This window comes from Malaya genurostris, chromosome 2 (assembly GCF_030247185.1).
Source record: "Malaya genurostris strain Urasoe2022 chromosome 2, Malgen_1.1, whole genome shotgun sequence".
NCBI lineage: Eukaryota > Metazoa > Arthropoda > Insecta > Diptera > Culicidae > Malaya > Malaya genurostris.
This window is the reverse complement of record NC_080571.1, coordinates 258470159-258487591: the sequence shown is the minus strand read 5'-3', so window position 1 is coordinate 258487591 and position 17433 is coordinate 258470159. Positions and strand designations below refer to the sequence as shown.

General features: G+C 38.6%; 2 protein-coding genes across 2 annotated transcripts; both read right to left on the bottom strand.

The window, feature by feature from the left end:
• Positions 1-421: 421 nt before the first annotated feature.
• LOC131429200 (uncharacterized) lies at positions 422-5730 on the bottom strand. The gene is made up of 3 exons (XM_058593250.1): positions 1351-5730; positions 513-1304; positions 422-454 (listed from the first exon to the last, which is right to left on the bottom strand). The coding sequence occupies exons 1-3, from the start codon at positions 5728-5730 to the stop codon at positions 422-424; spliced, it is 5205 nt and encodes a 1734-aa protein (XP_058449233.1).
• Positions 5731-13845: 8115 nt separating this feature from the next.
• Positions 13846-16872, bottom strand: LOC131429667 (uncharacterized). The gene is made up of 8 exons (XM_058593950.1): positions 16710-16872; positions 16542-16648; positions 16359-16478; positions 16170-16280; positions 15838-16107; positions 15385-15744; positions 15179-15332; positions 13846-14764 (listed from the first exon to the last, which is right to left on the bottom strand). The coding sequence occupies exons 1-8, from the start codon at positions 16795-16797 to the stop codon at positions 14286-14288; spliced, it is 1689 nt and encodes a 562-aa protein (XP_058449933.1). The 5' UTR covers positions 16798-16872; the 3' UTR covers positions 13846-14285.
• Positions 16873-17433: the final 561 nt, after the last annotated feature.

Here is a 17433-nt window from a genome sequence, read left to right as displayed (position 1 = left end):
TGAATTACTTTACCTTTCGGCCAGCAGTTCCTGGGTGAACTCGGGTCTACTATAACCACCACGTCGCCAACAGCCAAAGGCCTGGTGTATATGAACCATTTTGTTCGTCGGGTTATCTCGGGGAGATAATCGGTGATCCAACGTTTCCAGAACTGGTTTGCTAAAATTTGCGAAGCTCTCCAATTCTGTTGTAGTGTAGATTTGTTATCGTCTATTGAAGTAAGAGGCTTCACGCCATTCGAAGAACCCAACAAAAAATGGTTTGGGCTGAGCGCAGGGGCCGAATCCTCATCTACAGCAACATGTGTCAGGGGGCGAGAGTTAACAGTAAATTCAATCTCGGTCAGTAAATTACGGAGCAGTTCGTCGGAAGGTTTTCGCGTAGGTTGTATCGCCATCAAATTTTTCTTAACTGTACGGATCAACCTTTCCCAGCTTCCTCCCATATGCGGGGCTGCCGGAGGGTTGAACACCCAATCCGTATCTGGGCTTATGAACTCCTTCATGATTGCTTGCCGATCAAGCAAACTTTCAGCCTCTTTCAGCTCGCGAGAGGCACCAATAAAATTCGTTCCACGATCACTATAGATTTTCCTTGGAGTACCGCGTCGAGCGACGAAATTACGAAGTGCCAAAATGCAGGAATTAGTGCTAAGTGAATGAACTACTTCAATATGAATAGCACGGGTAGTTAAACATATGATCAGCATTCCCCAACGTTTTTCAACACGTCTGCCCAACACAACTTCCATTGGTCCGAAGCAATCGATACCGATGTGTGTAAAGGGACGTGTGAAGGCTGCAAGTCTTGCTTCTGGTAGATCCGCCATTACTGGAGGATGGGGTGTCGTAGATTCGTTTTTACATCGTTGACAGTTTCTACGGACCTTGCCGTACTCGACACGGATTCGAGATACGTGGTATTTTTGGCGCAACTCGTTGATAACTGTTTCATGATTCTGGTGATGGTACTTGTTGTGGAAGTACTCAATTATCAGTGTGGTTAAGTGGTGGTCACGTGGTAGGATAATTGGACTTTTTGCGTCATCGGTGGCGAAATGACAAGCTGCTATTCTTGTTCGCATTCGTAGTATTCCATGAACATCAAGCGACGGAGTGAGCTTGTACAATGGACTGCTTTTTGAAAGTGTGTTTTTGATAGCAGGTGGTTCATGTTTCATTAGAGACAAGGCGGTTACTTCCTCGGGATAGACGTCGAACTGTGCCTGACGTATAAGATATCTCTCTGCTGTGCGCAATTCCTCCATAGAAAATGGTCCTATGTAGATTTGTTGCTGACGGAGCTTCAGACGGCATATTTATTGGAAAACGGAATATTGTTGCTACAACGTTGACCAGGCGTTTCCAACTAGAGAAATCCGTAACACGAATGAGTGTTTCGGAAACTTTGCGATGATGACATAAATGGGGACGAAGTTCAGTTTCGGTTGAGCCATAATTAGAAGACTGTTTAGGCCATTCCGCCTCTGGACGCCTGAGAAAGGCGGGTCCCACAAACCATCTATTGTTTGACGTGAAATCTGGCAATTTTTCCCATTTCGTTCCGTCGTCCGCAACGTTTTGTTTGGTAGGTACCCATCGCCACTCGTTTGTTTCACAATTTTCTAGAATTTCGCCAACCCGGAACGCCACGAACTGTGTATAACGTCGGTGATCTGAATTTATCCAGCAGAGAACATCACGCGAATCCGTCCAGAATACTCTTTTGGATATCGGAATAGAAAGAGATTCACCGACTGTTCGTGCTAATCTGGCACCGATAACAGCTGCTTGAAGTTCCAGTTTAGGAATTGACACAAATTTGAGCGGGGCTACACGAGTTTTAGCTACGACAATCGAGCACCTAACAATATTATCATGGACAAATCTAAGATAGCAGACGGCTGCCATTCCATTCTCGCTAGCGTCTACAAGTGTGTGCAACTGCGTATCGTCACTATCGCCTGGTGACGAATCAAGGCTATAACAGCGCGGAACTTGCACATTTTCAACTTGAGGTAGTACTTTAATCCACTTTAACCATTTGTGGAAAGCCTCGTCATTGATATCTTCATCCCATTGGACTCCTGATCGCCAAACTTCTTGTAGCAATATTTTGAGATACATGAGGAAGTGGGCGATTAAACCGAGGGGATCAAAGATCGTCATCAACACTCGTAATGCTTCTCGCTTGGTTGGTCGTCGTTGACCGGACAACAATGAATGATCGAAGCGGGCCCACCCGACTTTATATATGAAAATGTCTGACGCTGTATGCCACCACATTCCCAAAACTTTCTCGGTGGCCATTTCGTACTGTAGATCCAGGTTTTTCTCATTTGAGGGGTTGTCTCGCAACTGCGATAGTACTGTCTTCGAATTACTCAACCAGTTACGAATTTCGAATCCGCCTTTGGAATGTACGTACCAAATGTCATGAGCTAGCTGAATCGCTTCTTTTTCCGTATCTACGCTTACTAACAAATCATCTACATAATGACGCTTAGTTATGGATTCTACAGCAGCTGGATACGAGTTGGAGAAGCGCGCGGCGTTCAAGTTTTTGGTGAATTGAGCGCAACACGGTGAGCAACATGCTCCAAAGGTCATGACCTGCATAACGTATGTTGCGATTTCCCCATTTTCGTCTTGCCAAAGAAAGCGTTGGCACTGCTGATCCTCCTCACGAACTCGAATCTGGTGGAACATCTCGCGTATATCAGCAGTCATGGCAACTCGACGCTCACGGAATTGTAGAAGGATCGTTAACAGCGAGCATAGTTGATCAGGGCCCTTCAATAGGACAGAGTTTAAAGACACGCCGAAAGCCTTAGCTGCTGCATCCCAAACAATACGAGTCTTGCCGGGTTTATTCGGATTCGAAACCGGAAATATTGGCAAATACCACACGCGGGGGTAGACGTTGTTCAGCTCTTCACTGGTAAGTTTCCGTGCGTAACCTTTGGATAAATAATCAACGATCTTTTCGTTTAGGATTTGTGCTAGCAGGGCATCTTTTTCTAAACGCTTTTGAAGAAAATTATAGCGACGGAGGGCCAACGGTCGACTGTCAGGCAAACGGATGTTTTCGTAACGCCACAGTAGCCCTGTTTCGTAGCGGTCTCCTTGAAAGTTTGTAAGAGACTGAAGCAGATACTGGGCGCGCTGGTCACCCGACGATAAAGGAGTTATTTCAGTTTTCGCCAACCCAAGGCTTTCAAGCGCGAAATACGCCTTCATGGCAAGATGCAGCGACTCATCGGTGCCTTCATCTAGATCACTCTCTTGAACATGTAACGTGCACAGTGAAGACTCAGTAGTGCGTTCCTTCAACCAGCTACCACAGATGGTCCAGCCTAAACGTGTCTTCACAGCAATCGGATCATCTATTCCCATCTCTCTGGTTTTCTGAACCACATTTATTCCTGCGTGTTTCATTCCGATGAGAATACGCGGTTGAGCATCGCAATATGAAGCAATAGGCAAACCACGAAGGTGGGGATACGTTTTAGCTAGCCTCTCAAAGTCTAGTGTTTGAAGTGGGAGCAATAGTTTATCGACGGTCCTTACGGTATTTAAGCGGAACTTCTTGGAATTTCGTCTTATCCCGGCTACTTCCAAATTAACAATCCTGGATTTATTCTCGTTTCGCTGAGCCCCTCCAGTCCAACGAAGACACAGAGGTTGAACATCACCTTCCAACGATAATTCATCGGCTAATTCTTGATCGAGCAATGTAAGTTCGGAACCGTCGTCAAAGAACGCGTAAGTTGCAACTGATCGATTGTTTCCATGTAGAATGACTGGTAAATATCGAAAGAACACGCCTGCACCATCGATTGCATGAGCGTTGCAACTCCGAGGTCCATTACTGGGTTCGGATTGTGACAAAGATGCGCTAGACGTTGACTTCGATTGGTTCTCAGTCGCAACAGCGTCTTTCTGATCATTGTGCAGTAGAGCGTGATGTTTAAATTCGCAACCATTTTTGCCACATGGCTTCGTTTTACAACCTCCGCTGTGCTGATGAAGACATCTGCGGCACAGCCCAAATTCTCTAACCACTGCCCATCGAGAATCTCTGGAAAGATCGAGAAACTGTTTGCATTTCTCTGCTGTTCTACAAGTTCCCTTGCAAATTAGACATATATCAATGGCGGGTGGCTTGACGAATGTCAGATTTTTTGGTTGACTTGAAGACACCAAATCATGTTGAGTTTCGGCATGAACATTCGTGAAGGCACTCCTCTTTTTGGTTCCAAGCGGCTCGATTTTAGTCAACTTAGGTGCCTGAATGATAGGGAGAATCGTTACAGTACTGGCTGCCTCGGCAAGAGAGTAAATCCAGTTCCCAAACGACGCCAAGTTGACAGAAGGAAGTGTTTGTCTGTACCTAGCCCAATCCAACCTTATCGTTGGTGAAAGCTTACTCACAAGCTGGTGCAGGAGAGAGACATTGTATAAGTATTCCTCTAAGCCACACGCATCGACTATAGCACAAAAGTTCTTGATGTTAATTGCGAAGTCCACGATTGTTTCAAGACTGTTCTCCTCCATCATCGGTAATAAGTTGATTTTTGATACTAACGAGTTTACAACGGCCTCCGGTTGTCCAAATAGCATTCGCAATGTTGCTAATACACTTTTGACATTTGAGGGATGCATCAAACAACTCTTAACGGCGTCGTACGCTCTACCTTTCAGACACCTTTGCAGTCGTATGGTGTTCTCTTCGTCAGTGAAGCCACACATCGCAGTGGTGCTATTGAACGTTGACAAAAATAGCGGCCAATCTTCTGGATCTCCGGAGAATTGAGGTAAGTCTTTGGACACTGCCTGGCGAGCTGCAATCTGTTCACGAGTAGGTGGACGACTGCATCTTGACGGCAGAGAATGCTTACGGGTCGTATTACGATTGAAGTCGGAAGCACCATAACTAGCACTTGAAGTCTTGTTTTGAAATCCTAGCGGACATGGTTGTGGCAGATTATTGGTTGAATGAAGTTTAGGACCGAAACTCCGATCAGATTTATTAGAGGTTGAGTTATGCGAATCCACATTATTGACATCCTCGATCCAATCATCTACCTGACTGTTACCTTCACTAGGATTAGAGCCGTCATGATGGGACATCTGTTTCAAAATACTATATTTCTTTTCAAGATAGGTGCGCTGTCTTTCTGCTTCCTGTTGCGCTAAGGCATGTTCTTCCTCCAGTTTCTGAAGCTCTAAATTGAGCATCGAATGACGAGAAGATGCGTGCGACATCTCCGACAGCGCAACTGATTGTTTAGATGAAGCTGATTTGTTGAATAGTTTTGATCCTACGAGACTCGATGATTTTCTTGAATGCTCTTTGCTAACTGATGAATCTCGTCCTACGCTCGAAGTCTTATTGGAAACGAAACCTTGTTTCTGGACCCTGGTTGCAGCAGCTATACATTTAGGGCAACTCCATTCATGTTGTTCGATTTCCTTATCGACTCCTACACAGGCGAAATGATGCCATTTATCGCAATCGTCGCATTGTACCATATCATTGGTATCCGGACCACCACACGTTTTGCACGATCTTCCCGGTAAGGTTTTATTAGAGTCTTCCCTCACCTCTTGAATATCCGTGACCAACACCGTTAAACCACCACTTGTATTATGCGTTCTTTGACTCGCATCACCGGTGTCCACACCGACCTTTCGTTTTGACCGAGTATTTTTACTACTTCCCGACATCATTATAGAATCGCCCTAAACGAATTTTGTAAAATGTTGCGCATCGACAGGATGAATAACGAATTTCCGATTAAGTTAATCCAAATTATATTTCACGGTAAAGAGATGGATTACAAAATTCCTGATGCAGATGAAATATGTTAATTGACATTAGTATTCAATTATTGTGTTAACTTACGTTTACTAATCTTGCTACGCAAACAGTAGTCTGTTATCTGACGGTAGAATAATTATTCACCCTGACGTACCTAATGATCGTATAAGAACGGCAGATACATTCAATTAATCTCACTTTCGGTATCTAAATTCATCCGTTTCAATCACTTACCAACTAAAAATTCAATGAAGCCTAAGTATATTCTTATTCTCCTTTATCGAGCTCGCGGTCCTGTTCAAACAGGTTAGATCACTTGTGTGATGTAGGTTAGGCTATAGAAATTATTATGATTTAGCTCAGTTGAATGATATTTGTTGGTAAAATCTTACCAGTCTTTCAGAGTGTAAACTGTATTAAACTTCAATTAACTGCGTTGAAATTATTTAAATCTTAGCAATAAGTAGTAAATTATAATCACTCAATACACGATGCTATTACATGACAATTGTCCATGCTTTTTCTGTTTTCTCCTTCGATAGACCTCCCTGTCACTTGACGTCTGAGTGTATTAGTAGTGATAATGAATATGATAAGATGTAGTAAGATAATTAAGAATGTGGTATACAGACGAGCAGTGCAGGCAGTTTGGCTTAGTCGCGTGAGAACTACTTAGTTCTGCTAACAGCTGCCTTTTTAATTATTCCAGCTACAAAAATATTACATAACCTAGATGAAAATATTTCAGGAATTACTAAAAAGTTATAATAAATGCCACAAATGACATCTTTTTTACTGTGAGAGGATAGGTTGTCATTAATTTCAAATTCATCTGCATATAATGATAAAGGAATGACATATTGAGCAGGATATTTTGATTTAATCTTCTTCCATGTGGTACCGTGAATATAGTTTGTTATTCGATCAGATTGCTCTAAACATTCGAAATGGTTGATCATTTTCCTAAATATGCCCGGTTTTTCAAAAAACTACTTTATTTGAAATTTTATGTCAAGTAAAACAATATGATGTTTGCTGTATTCGTTAGTTAATAGATTTTCAGAAGATACAACTGAATGCTCGGTTATTTTATTACTCTGAATTGTAATTACAGTTGGTGGACTATATAAGTTATTTTTTTGCAAATAGTTAAAAAATTTAAAATTTGTATCGATAAATTCAATCGTTGTTTTTAGCTTATTCATTAAAGTTTTGAACTTATATTCTGTGCCTGGGTCGCTAATAGAAATAGGCAATTTATTGAATTCTTCAGCTATTTTATAGAACACTTGTTGTGATCCTGACTGAATCATTTTCACATCACTTCTAGTCAAATTGCTTTTATGATATAAATTTAATGAAAACTTCACTGTCTCTGTATTTATGCAGGCTAAAATATTTTCCAAACTGTTCGCTGTCTGTGAATTTTCAACACTGTCAGAGGGTGGGCTTTTAGTGATTTGATCGATGCAGCTATTATGAACACTCTCTAAAATTTGATTATCGTGTACGGTTTTGTTTTCTGACATATGGAATTTATGTCTATTTAAATGATCTTTAAATCTATAAAATTTACTAAATATAGAAATACATGACGGATACGTGCAAAAAAATCTGTAATTTCGAGGCACTTGGTGATACTCATTTAGGTGATGAAGATATTCTTTAAATTTTCCAACTACTGAAAATTTCTTCCTACACGAAGTAGGGATTTTTTTTTTAATTTTTTTTTTAACTCTCGTTTTCCCTTGTGGAAAACGAGCTCCTTCCAAACGAAGGGATTTCTTTCTTCTCGTCAAAAAGAAACACGAGTTGTTTCCTAACTAAAAACAGACTACTTTATTATTTCCATCTTACATCTATATGTACACTTTTCTTATTCTATTACTACACTTCAAACCTCAAAAGGGACAGACAAATATGCTAATTTTACCTGCTGATTTACCTTTATCTTTGCGCGTCTCAATAGACCAATTGATATGGGTTTTCCCATTCAGAGGAGATGCAAAAGAAATAATATATTTATTTCCTGTCTATACTGTGCGCCGATTTTGTCTAGACGCTACATCCTAACAAAACATTATACAAATTTTATAACTCAGCCTATTATTCTAGGATCGGCCTGATTTTACGATTCTACTTACGGCCGTCTCGTCAGAAGAAATCTTCCATAAATTTTAAAATTAATTCGAGCGTCCGCGACATTCCGGGGCCCGTAAATCATCCGCGTGGTGATTTACCGATTTAACTCAATTGTTACATGATTGATTCTTCATTTAGATTAGATCTCCTCATTTGTAGCATACTTATAAGTGACTGTGGCATTTCTAACATGTTTTGTTGATTATTACTATTGCTACTCTGTCTTCTATTTCTTCGAAAATATATGTAACAGAATATAATGATTAACGTAATTATGATCGTACTAGTCGCTCCTCCTAAAGCATATAAATGTTTTTCATATGGACGGTTTTCTGAAACCCTTTCATCTATGATATTTACTTCTTCATACGGATTTTTAGGTAACGTCATGTTACTTTTAACTAATTTCTTTTGATTAACTTCAATTTCGTAAGGTAACTGATCGATAGATTTAAAGAATGATTTAGTTCTATAGTTTACGCCTGTAATTTGTGCATACCAAACCTGCTTTTTTGCCAAAATTTTACAATCGGAAGTTAATTCCACCATAGCAACCTTGTACGGAGGATTTATAATCACATTATCACAATGGACAATTATGTTCCTTGGTTCGTTTGTTATATAAACAACCGTATTTTGATTGTTCATTGGTATTAGCTGAATATAAGTTTCATTTAGCTTTTTCGACAAACATTTTTCTTTTGTAACCTTATGAAGGATGGCAGCCGCAACGCAGTCAACTGTTTTTGTCAGTATAGGTTGATTTACCAGATAGTGGCTCTCGTTAAATTGAATCAAGTTTTCATTAATATAAAAGAATTCTTCCAAATGGTTGATAGCGATTATTGGATTATCTACTTCAATCACGCTTCCATTACTTGGAACTGGTATAACTTTGAATACTTCAAAGTTATCCTTATTTATTATTACATTCTCCATTAAAATATTTATGGAGTTATTGCAAAGTTTTACTCCGAATTTAATAGCAAGTGGGTCCCGCAGGATTGTATAACCCGCAGGTAGTTTTTTCTTAATACTGTTGAACACTTCCTCCAATTCGTTTTTATTCAAAGGATCTTGACGAATTGAACGATATTTTTGAATTATTCCTTCAGCTAACTGAGATGCTAACATCGTTGCTTCAAGAAGTTTCCTGGAGAATACTTCAATCTGCGTGATAGAATACCGTTCTTTTAAGGATATCATGCCTGTATTCAAATGGTATATCCTTTGATTCAGATCGTTGCCCATAACCTTTGCCTTTTCGTTTAGAATTTTCATCGTTTGAGAAATTTCATGAAGTTTCTGTTCCTCATGAATTCGCAACGATTTCAATTCTTCTTCCACATCGTCGCCCCCAAAAAGGAGATCTTTAAGGAATCCGAGTATTCCTCTGCTTCTTTTCTGACGCGCGATTGCTTGAATTTCAAGAATAGCGTTATCACATTGTCTTTCAATAGAAGCTGCTAGCTCCTGCTCAGTGGGATTCGGCAACTGACAGTAAGAACGCGGTATTCTTAATGATTTTACCTTTTCGAGTCTTGTTAACCAATTTTGCCAGTTTTCCTTGATTTCAACTGGAACTGGTTCGTCCCATCCTATTCCGGTTTTCCAAAGTTCTTGTATTAAAACTCGTGATTGGACGGTAATGTTTGACAGTAGACCTAAGGGGTCATAAACGCTCATACTTTGCGAAAGTAATTGACGTTTAGTAAATTCTTGTTCTTTAGGAATTTTGACCTTGTATCTAAGATAGTCGGTATCGGTTTCACAAAATACTCCTAACACTTTCTCATATGATTCTTCATCATTTCCGAGCAACTTTGTTTTATCGTCTGATCTATTTTCTTTCGGAATATTTTCCAGCAGCCTTTTCGAATTTGAAATAAAGCTGCCTATATTGAAATGCCCATGTCTATGGATTTCAATGACCTCATTTATCACCTTTGATGCTGCTTCAACACTCTCGAAGCTATCGAGATAGTCATCCACATAGTGATTCTTTTCTATTTCTCTAACAGCATCTGGTTTTGTCTCTTGAAAAATTCGTGCGTTTGTATTTTTTACAAATTGCGCACATGCTGGTGAGCAAGTAGCCCCAAATGTCATTACTTGCATAACGTATATATGGGGATCAGCTTCAAAGTCTGTTCTAAATAAAAACCTTTGAGCGTTTTGATCCTCTTTTCGTATTCTTACTTGGTGAAACATTTCTTGTATATCACCGGTTATAGCAAAAATACCTTCTCTAAACCTTATTAGTATTCCTAACAAGGAAGCAGTTGCATCAGGCCCGGACAATAATTTTGTGTTCAATGATTCTCCGTTTACCTTCGCAGCCGCGTCAAACACCAATCTAGGTTTTATTGGTAACTTATTTTGATTCACTACTGTAAAGTGAGGCAGATAAAAAATTTTTGGATTATACTCGCCTGCCTCTGACAGCGTAAGCTTTCGCGCATAACCTTTTTGTACATATTCTTCTATTTTGTTTATGTACCAATTTTTTAACTCAGAATTCTTGAGCATCTTTTTCTCTTGATACTGTAACCTTTTTAGGGCAGCATTAAAACTGTTTGGGAATTGGACATTGTCATCCTTCCAAAGTAAGCCAATTTCATAGCTTCCTTCTTTATATTTTATTGTGTCATTCATGATGGAGCTAGCTCTACTAGTTTCCTTTGACACTAATGTCTTCTTCGGCACCATCACTCCGAATGCTTCTGTGCTAAAGTATTCTTCCATCTTTCTGTTAATAGATTCTACTGTGATAATTTCTTTATTCATCATAACATGATTGTTACGATTTGGTTTACCCAGTACCCGTCCTGATAAAATCCAACCAAGCTTGCTCTTTTGTGCAACTGGCTCATTGAATTTACCGGTTTTAATTTCATCTGAAACTATTAGGTATGAATGTGGCAAACCTAATAGTAACGTCGGAGTAGCATTATTGTAAGCCTGCAAATCAATATCACTGATGTAAGGATATCTTTGTTTTAGTTCCTGAACCTTGAGCGACTGTGAAGGAAGACTTAATTCCGATACACTCCTGATATGTTTGAGGATGTATGGTTTCTTATCTTTCCCTGATATTTTCACAGATATTTCTACACTTTCCATTTCTTGTTGTAATTCCCCATTTGTCCACGAAAGGGTTAATGGATTATTTCTCCCTTTAATTTTTAATTTTGTCCTTATATCGTCCCGAATTAGGCTTACCGATGATCCAGGATCAATAAAGGCGAAAGTGTGAACCTTATTATTCTTGTTTTCTAAAGTAACTGGAATAATTTGGTATAAAATTGAATCTTTTGCCTTCGTATGAAGATTAACTCGGTCCATATTCATGGCGTCATTATTCAAGTTCTTGTGTAGTAATGAATGATGTCTTTTTTGACATTCATTCGTGCCACATTTTTTGAACAATTTACATTCACTTGCTTTATGATTGTTATACGTACAACAAGCGTAACATAATCCGTGTTTGTTCACCAAGGTGTATCTCTGATGAATGTCCATCCCCTTAAATTTGGAACAATCAACTGTTCTATGTTTGTCTTTACATACAAAACATAGAACAGCTCTTTTAACCCGCGAAATTTCGCTATTATTTGTTTTCTTTTCATGAACGAGTATTCGTTCATTACGTATTGGCTTCTCACTTTTTTCAGAGAGTAGCATTGTCGCCAATCTTTCATGGGGTTTCAACCAATCGTTGAAATCTTTTAAATTAGGGATGAAAATATTATCATCACTTAAATCTTTTATATCAGCAATGTATTTCAACCATTGTTGATGTAGATTACTTGGCAACTTGGCCACTAAATCACGAATTAATCTTGGATCGTTCAAATATTCTTCGTGTTTTATTACAATCATATTATTAACCAATCGGTCAATAGACGTTATAAAGTCTATGACAGTTTGAGGTAATTCAAACTTCGGATTCCTTTGAGTAAGGACATCACTTAGTAGATTGGAATAGATAATTTCTGGACTTCCGAATCGCAGATTTAATTTTTTCATTATCAGCTCTGCATTGCCTTTATCAATGAGCAAGGTACTCACTAATTTTAAGGCGTCTCCTTTCAAATATTTTTGGAGACGATTCAAATTTTCTAATTGAGAGAAACCACCTTCTTTTGTAGTTTCTTCGAATGTGGCTTTAAAACGAGGCCATACCTTGTATGAGCCATCGAAATACGGCAGCTCCATCAAGGATTGCCTTTTGAGAATACTCAGGACATTATTCTCTTGTGGTTCAATTTTGATTTCTTTAATTGAATCCACCAAATTTTTCATTGAATCCCTTTGGATTCTCAACATTTCTTCAAACCCTGAATGGGGAGAAGAGTCTCTTTTTTTTAAGCTAAGAATTTCTGATTCGATGGTTTTGCATTTAATACATAACCATCGTTCAGATTTTCCCGGTCTTCTAAGTAGTTTAGCACATGACAAATGAAACCAACGGTCACATTCGTCACATGCCACTAAATCTTCTTTATTGTCGGGTTCATTGCACAATCTGCAATGCCCGTTCTTATTGACTACAAATGGATGCGTCATTTTAGTAGAGCAGTTACCTTACGAAGGTTAATCTCTACTTTTTCAATATTATTACAAAAAGGAAAAACTGATATTTTTTTTTTCTTCTAGCTTTCGAATTGAGATTCGAACGAAACCTGGCTTCCTAGCTTAGATACTTTAATGTAAACACATACCTCTATTTAATTTATCACCCGTCGTTTTTGTCGGTCGAATATCTCCAGCCGTTTGCCGGTTGAATTCTCCAGCCGTATCTCGGTTGAATATCCTTCACCAGCCGTTTGCCGGTTGAATTTTATTCACTACCCGCTGCCGATCCTATTTTTCGCAGGCCGTTTGCTGGTTGAATTCACCAGCCGTTTGCCGGTTGAATATCCTTCACCAGCCGTTTGCCGGTTGAATATCCTTCACCAGCTGTTTGCGGGTTGAATTTTCTTCACTATCCGCTGCCGACCCTATTTTTCGCCAGCCGTTTGCTGGTTGAATTCACCAGCCGTTTGCCGGTTGAATATCCTTCACCAGCTGTTTGCTGGTTGAATTTCACTCTTGCAACTACGAACTTTCGCGTAAAGAGCACATCAAACACTTGTCACCGCATTGGAAGTATACTTTCCAGGATTGCCGAATCACGTCAGAATTTTCACTCTTGCAACTACGAACTTTCGCGTAAAGAGCACATCAAACACTTGTCACCGCGTTGGAAGTAAATTTATATACTTTCCAGGATTGCCGAATTACGTCGGATTTTTCACTCTTGCAACTACGAACTTTCGCGTAAAGAGCACATCAAACACTTGTCACCGCGTTGGAAGTAAATTTATATACTTTCCAGGATTGCCGAATTACGTCGGATTTTTCACTCTTGCAACAGCAAACTTTCGCGTAAAGAGCACATCAAACACTTGTCACCGCATTGGAAGTAAATTTATATACTTTCCAGGATTGCCGAATTACGTCGGATTTTTCACTCTTGCAACAGCAAACTTTCGCGTAAAGAGCACATCAAACACTTGTCACCGCATTGGAAGTAAATTTATATACTTTCCAGGATTGCCGAATTACGTCGGAATTTTCACTCTTGCAACTACGAACTTTCGGCGTAAAGAGCACATTAAAACATTCGTCACCGCATTGAAAGTAAATTTATATACTTTCCAGGATTGCCGAATCACGTCGGGGTCACCATTTAAATTTTCCAACTGAAAATTTCTTCCTACACGAAGTAGGGATTTTTTTTTTTAATTTTTTTTTTAACTCTCGTTTTCCCTTGTGGAAAACGAGCTCCTTCCAAACGAAGGGATTTCTTTCTTCTCGTCAAAAAGAAACACGAGTTGTTTCCTAACTAAAAACAGACTACTTTATTATTTCCATCTTACATCTATATGTACACTTTTCTTATTCTATTACTACACTTCAAACCTCAAAAGGGACAGACAAATATGCTAATTTTACCTGCTGATTTACCTTTATCTTTGCGCGTCTCAATAGACCAATTGATATGGGTTTTCCCATTCAGAGGAGATGCAAAAGAAATAATATATTTATTTCCTGTCTATACTGTGCGCCGATTTTGTCTAGACGCTACATCCTAACAAAACATTATACAAATTTTATAACTCAGCCTATTATTCTAGGATCGGCCTGATTTTACGATTCTACTTACGGCCGTCTCGTCAGAAGAAATCTTCCATAAATTTTAAAATTAATTCGAGCGTCCGCGACATATTCGTTGGACGATTTGAATTTTACTGCACAATGTTCTATGAAACATTCAATCATCATCTTGTTCCAAGTTGCTTAACGCAGGTTGATTTAAAAACTGCACAAGTCTATCGATACTCGCGTAACGTTCAGGAATATCCAAATCATAAATGTAGTGTTGAACGAAAAGCCAAATCAGTTTACTGATTTTTGAATGCTTCAGTGCCAGTACCTCACATAATTTTATGTACACATCGATGGCACGAGAAGCTGACGGCAAAGTGTAGAATAAATCTTCGTAGTATACTCTGAACACTCCAGTTAACGATGCTTGAGTTCCGAAAAATATCAGTTTTGGAGTTAGTGGAATCCGATAACTCTGATATTGTGTATAAACAGCAGCAAGTTTGACTTTAGCTTCGTCATCAGAATTTGCAAACAAAACAGTATCGTTTTGTCCATTCAGTACCGTTGGTTTGTAGGATACCGTAACCTTTTGTGGATGAAGTACACAGTTTAGTGAGACCAATAGAGCACAAATTCGTAAATCTGTAATTTGAAATTTATTTAACATTTGACATGATAGACATCGGAGCCACTCAGTTGCTTGCCGAAATCTAATCAAAATGCTTCACAGGCTTTTTTGCCATTGAGATTAGCACTCGGCTGAGTAAGGGTAAAATATGTATTTTGACCTCACTGTATTCTGGTCCGGCGTACATATTGCTGGATGTAATCAAAATGAATTACATCGTGTCTAAGAATTTAAAAGATTATTCAACTCGTTAACATATTCAGTATAAATATGTACTTCATTTTCATTAGAACCAGCATTATTGGCGCCGGTCCAAAATGTGTTAGACTGGCCAAAATACCTCCGTTACCCTAAAATTGCACATTTGAGAAAATTTCTATGTGTGGCTTATAATTTTTTAAATAGGTGCGCTATATTCAGTTTCTTACCCTTTCCCTCAGTACTATTGCTAAAGATATCTACTAATTTACAGGATGAGTCATCAATAGACCTTTCCCGGATATATTTTCCTGCCACCGCTAGTAGATGATCCCACTTTTCCGTAGCTCGATTCGATTTGAGAAATTGATAATCAATATCAATCTTAAAATGAAAAAAAAATTAACTCTTAATCTAGAATATTAATATTGCATACCAACTGATAACCGTATTCCGATAGAAGAAATCGCCACAGGTTATCTTCTATTAAATTTTCTTTAGCGTTTGGTTTGCCAATATAGATTTTCCGTAATGAGAAACTTGCCTTCCACATGTCGAGGACTGTACTCCAGGGGCCATCATTATGGTTAAGCCATTCCAAGGCTTCCCATGCAGTGCCCTGATTCAATTCGAATGAATTATCTTGTCGTATATTACCGGAATTGCTGTACTTCTGCAGATGATTTAAATCATCTATTTTTCGTTTTCGAAATTTTGTTTTTAAGTTGCAAATTTTATTATAAATTTTCCCACCGGGATTTTTCTTATCGCCGTTCCTTGGGAGAAAATATGTGTCCTATAATATATAACATGTTTAAAATTTATTTAAACAAATTTCGGGTTTCTTTTATGTGTTTGTTTTTTTTTTTGAAAATAAATTAAAAAGTACCTCTTTTTCGTATTTCAATAAAATTGTTATTACTTGCGCATACTTTCTTAAGTCATTTTCGACAAGCTTTTTCTTATTTTGCAGGTGCCATTGTGCTAGAATTCCAGCCAACTCGAGTTGTCTTCGTTCTGATAATGGACCAACTTTTGCCAATTTGAGAATATCGTTACCTGTTAAGGATTCCGACAGTATCTTGTATAGACTTTCGGGAGTCAGTTCTGTATTCGTATGCAGGGTATTCTCTTTCCCGTAGTCTGTACAACTGTTGTTCTAAAAATCAAAATAGACATGGTTGATAATTAGTAAATAGCTAAAATCGAAGTCATACACACCTCCGGTGTGTTATTAGTTTTTGCCGAAATATTACGATGAACTAAAATTACGTTTTCCTTAGCTGTAACCTCCTCCAAAGGTGATGCGTGTGGAGAAAGCAGTACTCGATTCTATATAAAAAACGGAAGTTTAGCTGTAACAACTCTTGGGGCATTTTACAAATGAATGAAGGGCCTCTAGTCTCATACCTGTGTGACTTGGAACGAAGTAAAATTCTGAGTTGATGAACCACCAAGCTCTGGAACTAGCATTTGTTCTGGATCAATTAAATTTGATGCACTGTCTTGACCCCTAACGATTTCCTCATCCTATAAAACAGAAATAAGAAATTTAGTAGATTGAAAACTTAAAAATCTCTGCTGCACTATTACCGGAAATATCAAAGAAATTTCATTTGCGTTCTCATCAACAGACACAAGCCCCTTTTCTTTGAGGAACTCAATAGCCTTATTTATATCGTCTTCAACTAATCCGTTATCTGGAAACATGTTACAATTTAAACAAACACGAAAAAAACTTCAATTTATATAAATATTCACTGTCTAAAATATCCAAAATACGTTGCGGAAAACCTAGCTCAATCAGCTCAGCTTTTATTTTCGTAGCCATTTTGTTTTCACTTTTCATTTATATGTTTGACACTTAATATTGCCGTAATTGCCAGCGAAAATAAAGAACAATGCGGAGACATATATACATCAATATGCGGACACTTCAAATTGACATGTGATGGAACAGGGCTGTATCATGAATTTACAGATTTGACGGTTATGTGTCAAAAATTCGATATCAACCCCAACTAACCAAAAGTTCGGATAAAAGGGACTGATTTGGCTTAAGCAACTCTCAAAGTTAATCAATAGCATTCTAAGCAGCCCATTTTTTAAGTAATTATCCACACTTGAAAGTTCGCGCGACGCAGCGGAACGAACTTCTAAGCTGCTTCTAGAATACATTGTTCAGCTTCTATGCAGCGAAAAAGTTCACGCGGAACTTGTTCTGTACTTTCAAGTTGCTAAAAGTACCACGTGCACTCTTAACCCACATTATCAGATCCGAATCAATTCCGAATCGGCGAAAAATTTTCATTCGGAATTTCATGTGGAAATCATAATGGATTCCGAAACAATTCCAACTCCAGTGCAACAACCGATTCCGAATGAACCGGTTCGCCTACAACCGGTTGATTCGGAAATCATTCGGAATTGAGTGAGAAGATGCGGACTGAATTGTCAATTCGTCTTCTTCTTCTTCTTTCCTGAT

Coding starts and splice junctions, on each gene's coding strand:
- LOC131429200 (XM_058593250.1), bottom strand. CDS start 5,730: ATGTCGGGAAGTAGTAAAAATACTCGGTCAAAACGAAAGGTCGGTGTG. Junction 1,305..1,350: donor GTTGGAAACGCCTGGTCAAC/GTTGTAGCAACA, acceptor TGCCGTCTGAAG/CTCCGTCAGCAACAAATCTA. Junction 455..512: donor AAAGTTTGCTTGATCGGCAA/GCAATCATGAAG, acceptor ACCCTCCGGCAG/CCCCGCATATGGGAGGAAGC.
- LOC131429667 (XM_058593950.1), bottom strand. CDS start 16,797: ATGAAAAGTGAAAACAAAATGGCTACGAAAATAAAAGCTGAGCTGATT. Junction 15,333..15,384: donor CGGAATACGGTTATCAGTTG/GTATGCAATATT, acceptor TTTCATTTTAAG/ATTGATATTGATTATCAATT. Junction 14,765..15,178: donor CAATAGTACTGAGGGAAAGG/GTAAGAAACTGA, acceptor TTCAAATTACAG/ATTTACGAATTTGTGCTCTA.